The sequence below is a fragment of the Macaca thibetana genome, chromosome 20, assembly GCF_024542745.1.
Source record: "Macaca thibetana thibetana isolate TM-01 chromosome 20, ASM2454274v1, whole genome shotgun sequence".
Classification (NCBI taxonomy): Eukaryota; Metazoa; Chordata; class Mammalia; order Primates; family Cercopithecidae; genus Macaca; species Macaca thibetana.
In genome coordinates, this window is record NC_065597.1 from 61,803,202 (window position 1) to 61,820,849 (window position 17,648).

The 17,648-nt window shown below is 40.8% G+C and overlaps 1 protein-coding gene across 1 annotated transcript in view; it reads right to left on the minus strand.

Moving 5' to 3' along the window:
- Positions 1-287: 287 nt before the first annotated feature.
- The window catches only part of ERCC4 (ERCC excision repair 4, endonuclease catalytic subunit), a 29,411-nt gene continuing 12,050 nt past the window's right edge, over positions 288-17,648 (minus strand). Inside the window, exons 7-11 of the mRNA XM_050774078.1 lie at positions 15,721-15,831; positions 14,271-14,868; positions 12,123-12,215; positions 5,055-5,167; positions 288-2,300 (exon numbers count right to left, since the gene is read on the minus strand). Coding sequence (XP_050630035.1) covers positions 1,567-2,300; positions 5,055-5,167; positions 12,123-12,215; positions 14,271-14,868; positions 15,721-15,831 — 1,649 coding nt within the window. The 3' untranslated portion in view covers positions 288-1,566. The remainder of the gene's footprint in view (positions 2,301-5,054; positions 5,168-12,122; positions 12,216-14,270; positions 14,869-15,720; positions 15,832-17,648) is intronic.

Genomic DNA, 17,648 nt, shown 5'->3' on the forward strand with positions numbered 1-17,648 from the left:
TTTGTGTTACATGATCCACTATTAGTTCAAATACTGTAAAAAACAAAAAAATAGCTGTTGATGAAACATTAAAATGTGTGATATGGCTAGCAGAACTGATGTTTGTATCAGCTCCTGAGGTAGAAAATTTCCTACTCATTACTCAACGTGTGAACAACAGGTAAGTTAATAATGTTTAAATATAAAAGTTTAAAAACTGTACAAAGATGCTGTGAATATCCTATTTGTATACTTACGTAAAAAGTCAACTTAATCAGGAAGTTTAGAATGAGATTTTTTTCTTTATGGATTTTTAAATGTATTTCTTTTGAATTTTTATATATTCCATACATTGATCTTTCATTTACCGACAATCCTTTTTATCTCAAGGCAGAAAAACCAAATCTTAAGAGCTTAGCGGGCCACTCATTGGCTTGCATTTGAGTCTTCACACAGAGAAGAAAGGGGCCACGCTGGCACAGGATTGTGAGAAATACGAATCACAGGAAGGTGAGCTTAGGTTGTGTTTCTTTTTCTTTCTTTTTTTTTTTTTTAATAGAGACGAAGTCTCGCTCTGTTGCCCAGGCAGGGGTGCAGTGGCGCGATCTCGGCTCACTGCCAATTAGGTCATATTTCTAGAAGATCTGATGCTGGTGTCTTAGGATATAAGAGCTGGGAAACGAGGAAGTCTGAAAAAATTCTGTAACTAGCCATTTGGACTTAGAGATCTCGGATATTAGGAGACTGAATATGTGCAAAAATTGAGAATTCTAAGAGCTTCTTCATCATTAACTTTTGCAAATAGGTAATTCATTTTGTTTTAAAAATACTAATTTTGAACAATGAAGTTATAGTATATGCTACATATGTTCGGGTCATTAGAAGACTAGTCAGCCAGTTTTAGAGGAGACTGTCTTGAATTAGACTACCTTAAAGGCTCCATGAAATTTCCTTAGAGCAGACAGGCAGAAGAAGTATGGAGCTGAAGAAAATGGTAGAGAGAACTGGTCAGGAATGGCAGAGAGATGTTCCTTCTCAGTGTTCCAGAAGGCTCCTTCATAGACAAAAGGGTCAGAACATGATTCCTACACAAACATCAGTTCAAACGTCCAGTAGACACAACAGCAAAGAACAGATTTGGAGAGCCACGGGGCACTGGTATTAAGTGCAATTAAGACTGTTATTTATGTTGCACCAGATAACAAGGACTGTTAAAAATGGTAGCTTTCTTGTGCCTCCTCTTGTCCCTCACAGAAAGCATGTTCCTTTCTAAATGAGATCTGTCAGGATCAGGTAAAATTTCTACCTTCTGTAAACACTTGTAGGAACTTTACCTGATCCTGCAAACCGGAACATGCTAAGCCTGGCATGGATGGTGCAGGGAGGGACAAGAGCAGGCACAGGCAAGTTAAAGTGATGCCTAACTGCAGAGTTAAGAGAGGAATCCTGGCTTCTGGTCCCCCGCACAACCATTGAGAGCATTGGAAAAGAATGAAATACCAACCTAATAATTAATGACGACCTATGATGTCTGGCAAGGAGCAGCTGAAAAGCACAGGTGTGGGATAAGAAAACAGCCATCACTGTTCACTTTTTCCCTTTTCCTTTCGATACGACTTCTGCGTAAGAGGTGTGAATGAAATCATAAAGCTGCTTGGCATTTGCGGCATTCCCCAGAATACTCGTGAGCTTGTCTTGTGACAGGGTTGCTAATTCTGCGATGTTCTTAACGTGGTGCATCAAGGAGCGGCAGTTTTTGGCATTCACCCCTGGCATTTTTAACAAGAAGTCTTGGGGACCAGCATTGTACTTTTCTGACTCGGGAAGGGTTTCGGAATCTGCTGTAATGGCCAGTGCTGTCGCCGCATCAGGCTGTGGCTTATTTTGTTTCAGCTCCTCAAATAACTCCGCCGTTGCATGAGGAGAGGGGCACCAGAGAATCCGTAGTCTGGGGAAGTGGAGTGTAAGAAGAGTGAGTTTGGAACTAATGTCATTGCTGGAGATCTCCTGGAACAAGGCACCGCGGGCAGTGAGAGAGAAAGGCTTGCTGGGGTCAAACTCGATCAGAAGCACAGGACGCTTGTAGTAGCGGGACATGGAGACACACTGGCTGTAGAGGCGGCCGTTATTTAAAGAGCCGATTAAATCACTGATACTCTTGCGCTCCACACACATTTCTGGAGTGAGGATGTAATCTCCAACCTCTAAAGTCACGGGTTCAATGTCAATGCCCCGACGATGGATCAGAGATGGGAGCTCACTTCGAAATTCACGCATATCCACAACTACGCTTTGCTGTGTACCATTCTGTTCCTGGCCACCTGTAGAGAAAAAGTAAGTAATGTCACTGGGGAAGAACTATCAAAGAAGGAATATAACAAAATCTAAAAATCGATGTTTCTGTTGTTAACACTGATGGATGGTTACATAATTCTATACAGTAATATTCCATATAATTTCTATATTTTCAAACAGATTTGTTTATAAAGTAGAAGCAATTTCCCTTGAACGAAACTGAGCTAATAGGAAAGTCAGACTCTGTCAGTAGTTCCTTACTTGCAACGATTTGTAAATCCACACATATCTGCTAAGGTCTCCCCTGCGTAGTTTCCTCATAGCCCGTTATTATTGCACTGACCACATTTTGTTGGTCAATGTATGCCCAATTTCTAGGACAAAGCCTGAGGGCAGATGCTTAAAATAGCAGACACGGTAGATGCTTCAAAATGCTCACTGAGTAAATCTAGTGATTTAGGAACTATTGTGTTTACATCAAAGAGTCCAGAGATGGAGAAAGGGAAGGAGCTGGGAAAAACACGAACATCTTAGACCACAGTTTCTCACATTCTAACATTAAAAAGCAGATTCGGGCCGGGCGGGGTGGCTCACACCTGTATTCCCAGCACTTTGGAGGCTGAGGCAGGTGGATCACTTGAGGAAAGGAGTCCGAGACCAGCCTGGCCAACATAGTGAAACCCCGTCTCTACTAAAAATACAAAAAATCATCTGGGCATGGTGGCGGGCACCTGTAATGCCAGCTACTTGTGAGGCTGAGGCAGGAGAATCACTTGATCCCAGGAGGCGGAGGTTGCAGTGAGCCGAGACTGCGCCAGTGCACGCCAGCCTGGGCGACAAGAGTGAAACTCTGTCTCAAAAAAAAAAAAGCAGATTCTATATTTAGTAGGTCTGGGATCTAAAGGGTCTAAGAATCTGGATTTATAACAAAATCCCAGGTGATGTTAATGCTGCTTGTTTAAGGATTACATTTTTAAGTATCAAGGGCTGCTGCAGGCAGAATAATGGTACCCCGTAAAGATGTCCACATCCAAATCCCTGCAACCTATCAATACGGTCATGTGCTGTACACAACGTTTTGGTCAATGACAAAGTGCCTGTAAGACAGTCATCCCATAAGATCACAATACTGTATTCTTATCATACCTTTCTATGTTTAGATGTGTTTAGATACACAAATACTTACCATTGTGTTACACTTGCCCAGAGTATTCAGTACGGTAACATGCTATGCAGGTTTGTGGCCCAGGAGCCACAGACCACACCACATAGCCTAGATGTGCAGCAGGGCAGACCGTCTAGCTTTGTGTAAGCACGTTCTGTGATGTTCATGTAATGACGAAATCACCTAATGACACAGTTCTCAGAATGTATCTCTGTTAAGTATTTTGAGATTGGGAGATTTTCTGGGTTATCTAGGTAGGCCGAAGGGTTCTCAGAAGTGAAAGATGGAGGCAGGATGATCAGAGAAGACAGGATGCTATGCTACTGGCTTTGAAGATGGAGGAAGGGGCTATAAGCTAAGGAATTCAGGTGACCTGTAGAGGCTGGAAAAGGCCAGGAAAGGGTTTCTCTCCTAGAGCCTCCAGGAGGAATGCAGCCATGCCAATATCTTGCCTCATAAAACCCATTTGGACTTTGAACCTGCAGAACTGTAACATAATAAAACATATGCTGTTTTGAGCCACTAAGTCTGTGGTATTCGTTATAGCAGCCATAGGCAACTAATATGAAGGCATGAGAACTGACCTCTAGGGACAGACTTCTACGAACAGCTACCCATACACTCCAATCTGTCTTCCTTCATACTGCCTTACATTCTGTCATTCTTCGTGAAATGTCAACAAACTGGTTGATTTTTCAAAGAATCTTCTTTGAACAAGACACAGAGGCTCTGAGGCAGTGTTTCCCAAAGTATGGTCCAAAAACCACTTCCATGAGAAGCCCCCGAGATGCTGGCTCCATTTCACATCCACTGAGTCAGAATTTCTATGAATTGAGGGCTATGAATCTACAGTTTTAACAAGCATCTGAGGTTATTCTAAAGTCTACTAAATTCTGACACCCACTGCTCTAACTGTATTTGGCCTCACCAAAGGTTAATCCAACTCAATCGTATTGCTCTTCTCATGCCGCCTGGCTGGACTCAGCTGCTGGCCTGGGAAACTAGGAACTTGGGGAATGGGGAAATGGGGACTTCTGGATCACAGTGCACTTGGAATTCAGCAGGTCTTGGTGGCATGCCCCAGTTCGGACACTGCACAGCAATGTGTACCAGACACCGGAGATCTGGGGAGCTACCAAGAAGACATGAATACAAAAGGAGAGGGGGAGTGTATGCAGCCCACCTATGTGTACAGCTAAGGGGAGAGGCAGAGGAGGGAAGAGAAACTTCCTTCGACGACTCTGGGTTAAACTGGCTTTTTAGGTTGAGATAAGAACCTAACCACCATTTACCAAAGTTTATTTGCAAAAGTACATTCTGAGTCTCAACCAACCAAATATAAAGGCAAAGCTGGAACATAACCCATTCTAAGCTGGGGTGCCTAGAACTCAACCTCACATGATTTGCAGATGACACAGTGCCTTCACTCTGAGGAGGACACATGGTGAGTAAATGGTAGAGCTGAGATTAGAGTAGGGAAGTACACATCCTCTCCTTGGCCTAAACCCCGTTTTTAAGAGTTTGTTGATACAGACCAAGCCTTGGCAGAGTAACTCTGGAACTTCACGGCCCCCTTTTCAGGCAATGGAGGTGCTTGACAAAGTGCAGGACTCACCGGCTTTCCGAGTGTCAGTGGAAACATCTGTAGACGCTGTGCCTCTTACTAGGTCTAGGTTTGTTTCATCTCTGCCTTCTCTTTCTTCAGGGACAACCATGCTCGCTTTTTCCCTGCGGGAGAAAACATTGTCAACATTTTTGAAATGAATTTCAAAATTCTAGATTTTATCGTTTGTAAATTGTAGTATTGAAAATTATCTACATGATGATGGCAGTAAGAGAAAAAAAAAATAACAACAAGGAATATATTAGAAGTAAATATGCCAAGACCAGTGATAGGTAAAGGAAGTAGAAAAAATTAAGGTAAAAAGTATCTTGGTCGGGTACTACTTCTTGATTTTCCAGAGTAAAAAAAGCAGTTGCTTATTTTGATTTTATATTCAAATATTTAAGAAACAACATAAGCATGTAAAAAAAAAAAACGCCACATGTAAAAAATGCCACCAAGAGATTCCTGAGACTGTTTATAAGGTTAAAGTGTTATTGATGTTAAAATGTAAATCATTTATATTCAAACATTTTCAGGGTAATCATAAGTAGGGGTTAAAAATCATTAAGAAACTAAAAAACATATATGATACAATTTTGATTTTTAAAAACTCCAGGTGGGAGGCCCCATTAAACACCCTGAGTTTTAAAGAAAAATCAAGATCAAGACTTTGAAATAGATACAAGAAATCAAATTTCTATCAGAGATTAAAACAAAAAATCAACAGCTCAGGTTCTGCCTTGGGAGCAGCATTCATTACTCACTCATGCATTTATTGAAAAACATTTGTGGAGTGTTCCTGTGTGGTGCTCTAGGTACTTTGGATATAATTGTGATCCAGCAAGAATTCCTGTCTTCGAGGTGGCTCATATCTTATACAGTAGATCTAGAGGACAGTACAATCATAACTAAGATTCGCAATTTGGAACCATATCATGACAAGATCCTTAATAATCACAGAAAGAGTAAGCCAGGTTTGCAGTAGCCTTGTTTTTCAAAACTGGTAAAATATGTTATACTTAATTCTGTCAGGTATGACAGAAAAGATATATAAGCTGAGTCTCTTCCCTCCTTGGGTTCGCAACTGAGTCGAGGGAACAAAGCAAACATGAGAAGAAAAAAAAAAAACTGGAACTGAGGAACTGCAATAAAAAAGACTAAGGTGAGGGGAATAGAAGAGGAACCATCAATATTAGTTAATTTCAACAAGGGTTAAAACAATCAAGATTTTCCCATTGATATGGTCTGGCTGGGTCTCCACCCAACTCTCATCTTGAATTAATAGTTTCGATAATCCCCATGTGTCCTGGAAGGGACCTGGTGGGAAGTGACTGAATCATGGGGGTGGTTTACCCCATGCTAGTCTCGTGATAGTGAGTGAGTTCTCACGAGATCTGATGGTTTCATAAGTGTCTGGCGTTTCTCCTGCTGGCACTCATTCTCTCTCCTGCTGCCATGTGAAGAAGGACAAGTTTGCTTCCCCTTCTGCCATGATTGTAAGTTTCCCAAGGCCTCCCCAGCCATGTGAAACCTGTGAATCAACTAAACTTCTTTTCTTCACAAATTACCAAGTCTGGGGTATTTCTTCATAGCAGTATGAAAATGGACTAATACACCCATTAGAGGAAATGAAATCAGAGGGTCCAATTCTTCAACCACTCTGGAGAAATATTTTAGAGCAGGGTATCACTAAAAGATACTACTAAAGAACAGAAATTGTAATTTTAAATTTTATACTATTTGAAACAACCTATAAATGCAAATATATTATTAGTACAAATTTCATAACTAGATCACAACAGGGCAGGCAGTGGTTCCAGTTCCATGTGTTTTCCCATTATTCTCAATACCAGACTCAAGCGCTACCTGCTGAAAAGCCCTTTGCAATGGCAATGGCTCTGGCTGCCTCTCGTTACCACTCCATTCTGTCTATTGCAGTCTGGTTAGGACAAAGGGCAAACCATTCAAAAGAATTATCGCTCTTCTATTTTTCCTTAACATTCATTTGGTATTATTAGGTTCATTGTGCCCCCCACTTTGTTGCTACTTGTTACACTGGCTAAGCTGTGTATCACACATGGGATCATCCCAATTTCCTGGTTAATTTGTAGTCTGTATAATCTTAGGAGGTTAGAGTCCAGATTCCGGTTCCAAAGTGTGTGGATTTGAAACCATTTACTGGCCACATGACCTCAGGCAAGTCATTTCATGGCTCTGTACTTCAATTTCTTTATCGGTAAAATGAGGATAATAATTTAAAAACCTACCTCAAAAGACTGTTACGAGGATTACATAATATATGTAAGGTGCTCAGAACAATGTCTGGCACCTAGTAAGCACTATATAAATGTTAGGTGTTATTATTATGTACTTTTCTTATAACATGGTAATCTCTGTCTAATTATCCACGATTATACTAAAAAACTGAAGATTTGCTTTCGAATAATTCCACAATTGTTTCCACTAATAGCTACAGAAAACAGCTAGTTTACCAGTAAATGTTACAACTTAACTACAAGTCGAATCTGAGAAAAAATATATTCCAGAGATGAAACCTGGACTATGAAGAAAATAAGCCTTCCTAACCAGTAATTCAATTTAACAGAAATTTATCACAATTATAAACAGCCAGTCTCTTGCTTTCAACATGTGGCATAATTACCCAAGTTCCCCTATGTGCCAGACACAAAACCAAAATAAAAAAATTCAGATTTCTATGTCTGCTTAAAGCACCAAGCTTTCCTATGTTTGCTTTAGTATCTTCAATGGTATTTTTATCAAAATTTATTTATTGTAATTTTTAAACAAATTGAGATGGGTTCTCACATGTTGCCCAGGCTGGTCTTGAGCTCCTGGGCTCAAGTGATCCTCTCACCTTGGCCTTCGAAGGTGCTGGGATTACAAGCGTGAGCCACTGCACCCAGTCTTCAATGGTATTTGAATAGCGTGTACAACATACTCCTATGCCAACAGAGGAAAGTGGCACTGAACTAGAAGTCTCTTCCAATGGGCATTTACTTAAGCCCTCATGCTAGCCCATTTTGTGATATTTTCAAACTGCAAAATTTCAAATCATCCTACCCCTTCCTTTGAAAAGCAGTGACCTCCTCAAAGCTATGTATACTGAGGATGTTATTACTAAGTTTTCTACCCAGGGAGCTAAAGTGCTCCCTGGGTAGAAATAAAATTATGATTGATATTTAGCAATGTAATCTTTTCCTCTTTACCTGTTATCTGTAATCTACAGATCTTTAATCCAGCTACACAATCCTTTCACTGTCAGTTCACCTGACTTGTTCCTTTCCGGGTTATTTTAAAGAGCCACAATTGCTTTTGTTCTTACAATATCACCCAAGGAGGTCTTGGTAAAAGCACACTGTCTTATCTTCATATTAAATTTTTCTCTAAGTACAGCAACAGTGCAAATGTTTTTTGAACAATGCACCTCAAATCTGTTTCTGCTTTGCAAAAGAAGCACCTCTCAAATTTCCCAAGTTTCCTGGGAAAGTAAGTATCTTAAGATTCTAAATAGTGCAACCATCTGATTGACTGCTGGGTAAAATGGGAAGATATTATTTACGACAAGTGGACAATCACCATGGAAAGCATTAAAAAATTATGCCAGATAAAAGATAAAATTATGTTAAAACCTGGTGCAGAAATTATTGTATGGACTGAAATGTGGGAGAGAGTCCATGTTCCAGGCTCTGCTGAGTGACGTTTTCCAGTAATGTATAAGGCTAATCCACAGCTTGTCACTGAGTCCTCTGATGTGTAGAAGCAGGTGCATAAATCAGGAATGGCATGGGATGCGATACCTTACTACTATCTACTAAAAGTGCTCTTTTCTAGATTAGATTCCCTGATGCACTGGAGAAGAGGCAGTTGCATGAAGACAGGCGAAGCATGAAACTCACCTACTCAGGTGGTGTCTTCCTCCCATTCTGTTAGGCTCCTCTGGCTCTAACATTGTGCAGGAAAGGATTAACTCGGCAGGCCTGGACTGCTCAAACTCTGCATGTTTCCAAGAAAGGCTTCTCTCCTCAACACTGGCTCTTGGTCAGCTCCTGGGAGATGAGCTCTGAGCCGGTATAGTATTCTCCCTGATAAGAAGGCTCTTATATGCCTGAGGCCCTGGGTCACAATGTGCCAGTTGGATCAGACAGTTTATGCTGACGATGTGATTTATGGTAAATGTCTGTTGTTGCTTTGCGGGCTGGAGTCTGAGGAGCTGTAGCCAGCCACGGAGGTACTCTGTGTCTATGTGGCTCAGCTCAGTACAAATGTGGGGCCTCGAGGCTCAGGTGAGTTTCCGTGTTGACAACGCTTTGCATGTGTGGTCACACACTGTTGCTGGGAGGATTCAGCACATCCATGTGACTCCACTATGAGAGGATACCTGGAAGCTTAGGCCTGGTTTTTCCTGGACTTTGCTCCATGTACCTTTTCCCTTTGCTGATTTTAATCTGTATCTTTTTTTTTTTTTTTTGAGAAGGGGTCTCACTCTGTTGCCCAGGCTGGAATGCAGTTGCATGATCTAAGCTCACTGCAACCTCCACCTCCTGGGGTTTGAGTGATTCTCCCACCTTAGCCTCCCAGGTAGCTGGGATGACAGGCATGCGCCACCACTCCTGTCTACTTTTTGCATTTTTAGTAGAGACAGCGTTTCACCATGTTGGCCAGGCTGGTCGTGAATGCCTCCTGACTTCAAGCTATCTGCGTGCCTTGGCTTCCCAAAAGTGCTGGGATTACACGCATGAGCCACTGCATCCAGTCTTAATCCGTATCCTTTTGCTGGAAGAAACTGTACTGCGAGTATAACACCTTTTCTGACTCATGTGAGTTCTTCTAGTGAATCATCGAGCCTGAGGATGATCTTGGGGAACCCTGACATGAATACTGAAAACCCAATCTGAGTATTTTAGCTCTATGCGCTCATTTCTATCTAGGTGACAATTATTTAAATGAGCAAAAACTTGGGCAAAGGCTGTTTTAAAAAGAGTGAAGGATGGTCAGGATGTACTGGCTCACATCCAGTATCACCAATTCTTTGATTCTATCTCCCAAATCTCTCTCAAATCTGTCTTCTTTCCTCTATTAACCTAATCTTGGCTACCACCTTCTCATCAGACTGCAATAGCATTCTGACTGGTTTCCACACTCACTCACTCCTCAGTCTGATGCCAGAGAGAGCCTTTACAAACATACTTAAGTCACTTTCCTACTTAGAATGCTTCAGTGCGGTCTTACTGCCCATGAAGTCCTAAATCCTTCACAGGGCCTCTTGTACCTCGGAGGCTTCATACACGCCTTTGTTCAACATAACCCCCTTTCCACCCCATCTGCCTAGTATCAGCTTGAATATCCCTTCCTCAGGGAAGCGGCTCCTGATCAGCTTATGGTCTGGGTGATGTCTTCAATGTACTCTCCTATTACACCCTCTTCTTTTACCTTTGCAGCCAGCGGCACTCTGTATCCTTCTACTTATTACAATATTTATAATCATTGACTGTCTCTTTTCCACTACAGGGTAAGTTCCAGGAGGGCAGAGACTTTTCCTGCACCACTTGTAACCTCAGTACTTTAATATTAGCACAGGGCCTGGCACATACCAGATGCTTAATAAATATCTGTTTACTATTTGAGCCTTGTGGCGTGAAGGTCTAGAAGACAAAGAGTAAGACAGAGAAGAGCAAAGAGCCTGGAACAAGAAGAGGCAGCTGGTATAATGCTTGGTCTGTTATAACATGATTTCTGAACTGTGTTTTTGAAAAATATATACACCCACATATACGACATAAACAATACCATAAAGCACATTGGTAGAAAACATATTTTCACAGGCTGAGAGGACTGAGCAATACTTGTATGACTAGTAGCTGGATGAATCCATGGCCAAGGCATACCACCAATAGAAAGGATGTGAAGGGAAAAGAGGGGACTGCCCATGCACCATGTTGACCCCCATTGTGGGGCTCCATGCCACTGATTCAGCAAATACTCCGATTTCCAAAAATTCTTCTCCTGGACTATCCGGGTTATATGTATATTTTGCACGTACACGGAAAACCCAAAGACACGACTGTAGAATGGTTATCCATTTTGAAATCTGGCCTAGGGTCCTGGCAGGTTGACTACTGCTAAATATAATTTCTGCCCTCCATTGCCAATGTCTGAGGTTTGGAAGATTGGTCTGGCCCAGCCCACTCCGTCCAGGCCATGGTCTCTGCTGGTCTAACTTTCTCTGGCTCAGCTCCGTGATGCCCCATCCAGCCCTTACCCTGGCTTCTGAGGCCCTTAGAGATCACCTGGCCCATCTTCCCACACCAGGCTGCAATCTCCTTGACAATACCCCTGGTGGGTGGTTATCAGATTTCTCGAATGCCTTCAGGGCAAGAAGTAGCCATCCAGTTTGTGAGTATTTCAACATTTTCCTTTTGTAAAATGGAAAGGCATTTTCTACTTGGATTTGGAATAGTACCAGATACTCATTCTTAAAAACACACACATGTGTATGTCCAGACAAACAACACACTTCCTAAGAAATATTTTCCCAGAGTGATTCTATTGGTGATCCTAACTGGCTGTGCTGTAAAAGCATTTCCCAATAAATGGTAAGGCAGTCACCCACCCACAGACAATGGAAATTTTACAAGGAAAAAAAAATCATTCAAAGGAGGGGAGAATCTTGTGCATAAGGCAGGGAGGAGGGAGATTTACCAACATATTTCTTAGAAAAGCAGTATTTTCGCTATATTTCTGGTGTTTTGTCATACTGCTTCATAAACAAAAAAGCAGTTGTCTTTGTTACATTTCTAATATTCTATTAAACAAACCACTGAAAAGCAACTGGAGATAAAGGAAGAGGGGGGAAGAGAAAAAGGAAGTATGTGCCGAGGTCTACACTGGAGGACAATTCAGACTACATGTTTATCTCAATGTGATCCTCTCCAACTTCTTCCTTGCCCCATCCTTCCTGAGCAGGGCTATCTGATACTCCCCCATCCAGAGAAGCCTCCAGACCGTGAAAGGTTTCCAGTGTAGTTGGGGCTTTCATACTGATTTTCTATGTATTACCTTATGAGTTTTTCAAAAGCTTCCTTTTCTTTCCGCAAAGCAGTGAGATAGCGTTGTTCCTCAGTTGAACCTCCGTATATAAGAAAGTAAACCCTGCATGTTAAGACAGAACTTTTAGATTGGAAAAACAGCATTTTTAATCCCTGAAAGGAACAGCAGAACATTTGAAATCAGCAGCCTAGAGTGTTCAAATAATAAATATTTGACTAAGAATCAACGGTTTCATTTATCACACACTAGCTCAAATTAAGCTGCCTAAACCCCACCTGTTAAAGGTCTTGTTACCACACAGGGCTTTTTAAATTTTCTTTTGCCAAAAGGAAGAAAAGAGTTTAGGTAAACATTGAAATATAACTAGAGGGATATAATAGTTCTTTTCTCATAACTATAAACAAATTAAAAAAACACAAATTTTAGAGGCTTCTCCAATTCTTCCTTGGCACCTCTGCCAAACAATCATTGAAAAAGTTGGGTAGTATGTTATGAAAGTTATGAAAACCAGCCTATGAATGTTTTTTTTTTTATTCATGTCTTAAGAGAACACAGCAGTCACACATTTTATATAAATACACGGGCATAGAAGACATATGGATTATATCAGGATTATATCTCAAAGAATAATTTGATCTACTTTCTCTTAGAAAAGGCCTGCTTTTTAGGCTGGGCACGGTGGCTCACACCTGTAATCCCAGCACTTTGGGAGGCTGAGGTGGGAGGATCACTTGAGCCCAGAAGATCAGCCTGGGTAATATAGTGAGACCCCATCTCTACAGGAAAAAAAAAAAAAAAAGAATGAGTTGAGCATGGTGGCACATGCCTGTAGTCCGAGCCACCTGGGGCTGATGTGGGAGGATCAGGTGAGTCAGGGAAAGGGGGAGGTGTTGAGGCTGCAGCGAGCCGTGATTGCAACACTGCACTCCAGTCTGGGCATCTGGGCAAAATTCTGTCTCAAAAAAAAAAAAAAAAAAAAAAAGGAAAAAAGAAAAAAAAGAGAAAAGTCCTGCTTTTCCATCTTGTTTGTTGCTAAGAGAGCTGAATTAAGCACCTCCTCTGTCCCTTAGGTTCACCTTCAGTCAAAGCTATTTTCCTTTTTGAGCCTTGGTTTTTCTTTTAGCTGTTATCTTCCTAGATGATAATTCTTTGAAGTGTAAACAGAGAAAAGATCATTGGGTAATGAGTCCAGAGACTCAGTTCTCCCACGGATGTGTCATGTGGCCAAGGCCAAGTCACCATTTCTGGGCCTCAGTTTCCCGTTGACAGAGTAAGTGGTTGCACTCCCAGGTCCCTTCTGATTCTAACAATTTGCTCCCAAATATCACACTAATCTGTTCTCAGGCAAGAAAGAAGCTTGGTGTACATAAGCTATCTACAAAGTTGATCAGCAGCAAAGTACAAAAAATTTACCAGCCTATAATTATTTTACCAGCCTCATCTAATCTCTTCATCCTGCATTATTTCTGATCCAGCTCCTCCATTCATCTCTACTCTGAAAGGCTGTGTTAGTTAAAATGCTAGGGGAAGGTTTCTTTTGGCTCCGTTTTTGGTTCAGACTGAGTTCAGGATATTAATTTTGCTGTTTATTTCCCCTCAGATAATTGGAAAGCCAGAACACTATCTTCTTTGGGAGGCATCATTTTCTCATCTGATATTTCTGTAGATGTTTTATCTGATATTTCTTGAAACTCAAGTAAACCTGGTACAGTAATTCCCCCAACACTTCAGTTTTATGTGGATGTAATTTAGAGTCATTTCTTAAAATTTATAGGAAAGACATTTTAGAAGATTAAAATTACTTAGCCAAGTCACAGTTATATTAATTTTTGGTAGAAATTAGAATATTATGCATTTCTTAGACTTTTTCAGATACAGCACCCCATATGCTGCAAATTAATGCCCAAAGAATAAAGGACAGAACGCACAGCAGCACGTAATGAGAACGTGAGCAGTCCCCTTGGTTTGTTGTCCTGCTATGATACTTGACATCCTTCCTATCCAACTTCCCAGATTCATCAGGAAGCAAAATAAGGTTTCATAAACATAAGCAGCATCGTAACGGATATTAAAGAAAACTAACATGCAACTGGTATAGTTTCTGGGTTAAATCCTAAAGAACTGTGCAACTGAAAGCTTTGATTCTTTATAACTTGCCTCAGAGGTTTCCCAGGCCTACTTGCCCTGTAAATTTCAAGCTGCCGAACAAAGGTTAGCTCTGCGTCATAAAGAACCACGTATCTTGGTTCCACTTCATGGAGTACCCTTGTCAGAGCATAGGGGTCGCTACAGCCCAGAAGCGGATGGATGATAGTGAGGGGTTCTTTCAGGATTCCATAAGCAGCATCCGATGACAAATTTACATCAAATTCTTCATGCTTAATTTCTTCCAGGCAGCTTTCTGGGCTACTGCTTATTTCTCGACAATATCCTTCCTCGACATCTCCTTCCTCTCGCAGTTCCTCAGGTTTTCCTACCATTTGAGTTAAGGTCAACTTCCGCTTTTTTTTTTTGAGGGTCCTTTCTTTGGCAGAAGCCCGTTCTTTGTTTTGGGGGTCTTTGGGTCTTTTGTGAGATTTCCTAATTCTCTTGGAACTGTCTTCCTTCCTAAATTTCATCCAGACTTCTTCAGCTTTGCTATCCTTCTCAAAGGTTTTCCTGTAGAGCCTCAATAAGAAGGCCTCCGCTCCAAGAGTGATATAGTCTCTCAGCTGGGAACATGTTCGGTCATCACTTGCACATATCAGTACTTGACCTGAAAATAGAAAACAACATTATGTTACTATTACCTCACTTGTCCTCCTAGTTTCCCTGTGTCCCCTTATTCCTTCACCTGAAGGGAAGACATCTTACCCGTTGGTATTAAAGATCCACAATTTACAAACTATTTAAAAAGGGTCTTAGGTATTGATCAAATGCTTTCTCCTCTCTGGCAAGATTACTTAGATCTTTTCAGTAAAGTTGAAGCCGGACTACTCAATCTTATGAAAGTACAACTGTGGTATAATGGTGGCTTTAAAGAAGTTCTTTTTAATTAATATATTTTTTTCAGAGGGTCTTATATATGCCTAAATTAATTTCAAATGGATTTTTCCTCTTTTGTGAATTGTCTGAGTCTCCTTTGCCAATTTAGACAATGTCTTCAGTTTGTATCGGCTCATTACATATTAAAGTAATAAAGAGTTGAGGCTTCTTTGGAAAGATACTTGGCTGAGGATATAAAACAGGAGACCCATTAGTTTATTCCTTTGAGATTCCAGATTTAAAGCTTGGTGAATATGTGTAGAGATTAGCTCAATCTTTAAATAGAAGTTCTAAGAACCCAACTAGTGAAAAAGCCTTCATGAAAAGCTTTCATGAATATACAATGATTCAACCTGGAGAAAATTACATCAAATGAACAGAAATGAGGTTGCCACTAGGATCCCAGTGTTCATTTGCCATTTATTTGTCTACATTTTATAGATAAAATAGCAGGGTTTTCAAATTGAGACAGGGTTTCACCATTTTGGTCAGGCTAGTCTTGAACTACTTTTAAAGAGCTAATTAAATCAGGACTCATTTGATAGATTTTGAAAGCAAGTGTTTTCATCTCCTTTTTTCCTACCTGGACCACCAAGAGCTTCACTCTCCTTATTTTCTGCCTCAATTTCTTTTAATACTTCAGTCAGTGCCTCCCACTTTGGGTTGCTTTCTAGGACCAGTTCCTTTTTTGCTTCTGTAGAGAAATAAAAATATCCCATTCTATGTGATAACATTTACCCATGAAGTCTTCCAAAGGCTTTTAAAACAACAGATAACACAAGCATCAGTACATATGCCCATTTATTTAAGCTTTCTTTATAATGATAGATGGACTCTGCTTTCCTGAAAAAGATCTACTAAATGAAAGATACTTCAAACCATTAACATGGCTTTCAAAATGCCTTAGTAGAAAGTTACATGCATGGTCACTAATGAGAGACCATTCTGTGTTAGTTGTTTCTGTTGACACTGTATATAAGCAGCTATACAAAATAAAGGCATTGGTACAGAATGACAGTATTTATTATTTCTAAAATCTCCACGACTTTCATAATCCTGAACATGGATAAAAGGAGACAATAATTAAATTTTTTGTTTCTATAAGCATTCCAACACAAACATATCAATAATATATTTAATTATGTTTTCTTTAAAAAGATTTTTTTTTTTTTTAAGACGAAGTTTCACTTTTGCTGCCCAGGCTGGAGGCAATGGCGTGATCTTGGCTCATTGCAACCTCCACCTCCTGGGTTCAAGCGATTCTCCCGCCTCAGACTCCCAAGTAGCTGGGATTACAGGCATGTGCCACCACTCCTGGCTAATTTTGTATTTTCAGTAGAGACAGGGTTTCACCATGTTGGTCAGGCTAGTCTTGAACTCCTGACCTCAGGTGATCCGCCTGCCTTGGCTTCCCAAAGTTCTGGGATTACAGGCATAAGCCACTGCGCCTGGCCACAATTAAGTTTTGAAACAGACCTTTAAACTAGGCAGAAAGCAGGCATTAACCCTATCCCATGCCTTAAAAACCTAGTGATATTTATGATATCACTAGATAGATGCTGGAATAAAACCCATATTTGCCTCATTCTAGTATATTTATGTTGCTTAAACATTAAAAAGGATATTCAAATATTCTACCCTGACTTTATTTATTAGTTTTGAGACACAGTCGTACTCTGTCACCAAGGCTGGAATACAGTGGTGTGATGGTATCTTGGTGTAACTCTGAACTCCTGGGCTCACCTTAGCCTCTCAGGTACCTGAGATGGTAAGTGCACATCACCTTGCCAGGCTACTTTCAAAGTTTTTTTTTTTTTTTGAGACGGAGTCTCACTCTGTTGCCCAGGTTGGAGTGCAGTGGTGCGATCTCAGCTCACTGCAACCTCTGCCTCCTGGGTTCAAGTGATTCTCCTGTCTCGGCCTCCCAAGTAGCTGGGATTACAGGTGCCCGCCACCACACCTGGCTAATTTTTGGCATTTTTAATAAGAGGCCAGGTTTCACCATGTTGGCCGGGCTGGTCTCAAACTCCTGACCTCAGGTGATCTGCCTGCCTCGGCCTCCCAAAGTCCTGGAATTATAGACATGAGTCACTGTGCCTGGTCTTAAAATTTTTTTTGTAGAGATGGAGTCTTGCTTTGTTGCCCAGGATGGTGTTGAATTCCTGGGCTCAAGCAATCCTCCTGCCTCAGCCTCGCAAAGGGCTGGTATTATAGGTGTGTGCCACCATGCCCCAACCTCACCCTAACTCAGAAATAATAATTACTTTGAAGTTTAAAAAAAATCAATAAATAGTTCTTTATGTAGCATACTTTTGATTGATATTTGGCATTCGTTATTTGCAACCCCTGGGAAATAGATTTCAAGACTTGTCATGCTGTATACTTCGACATACATTACACATATACTTCACACATATACTTTTGACATACATTACATGTTACATATAACAAACATACATACACTTTTCATCAAGGAACACACTTTTCACATGGCCAAAGGAGACTTTAAAT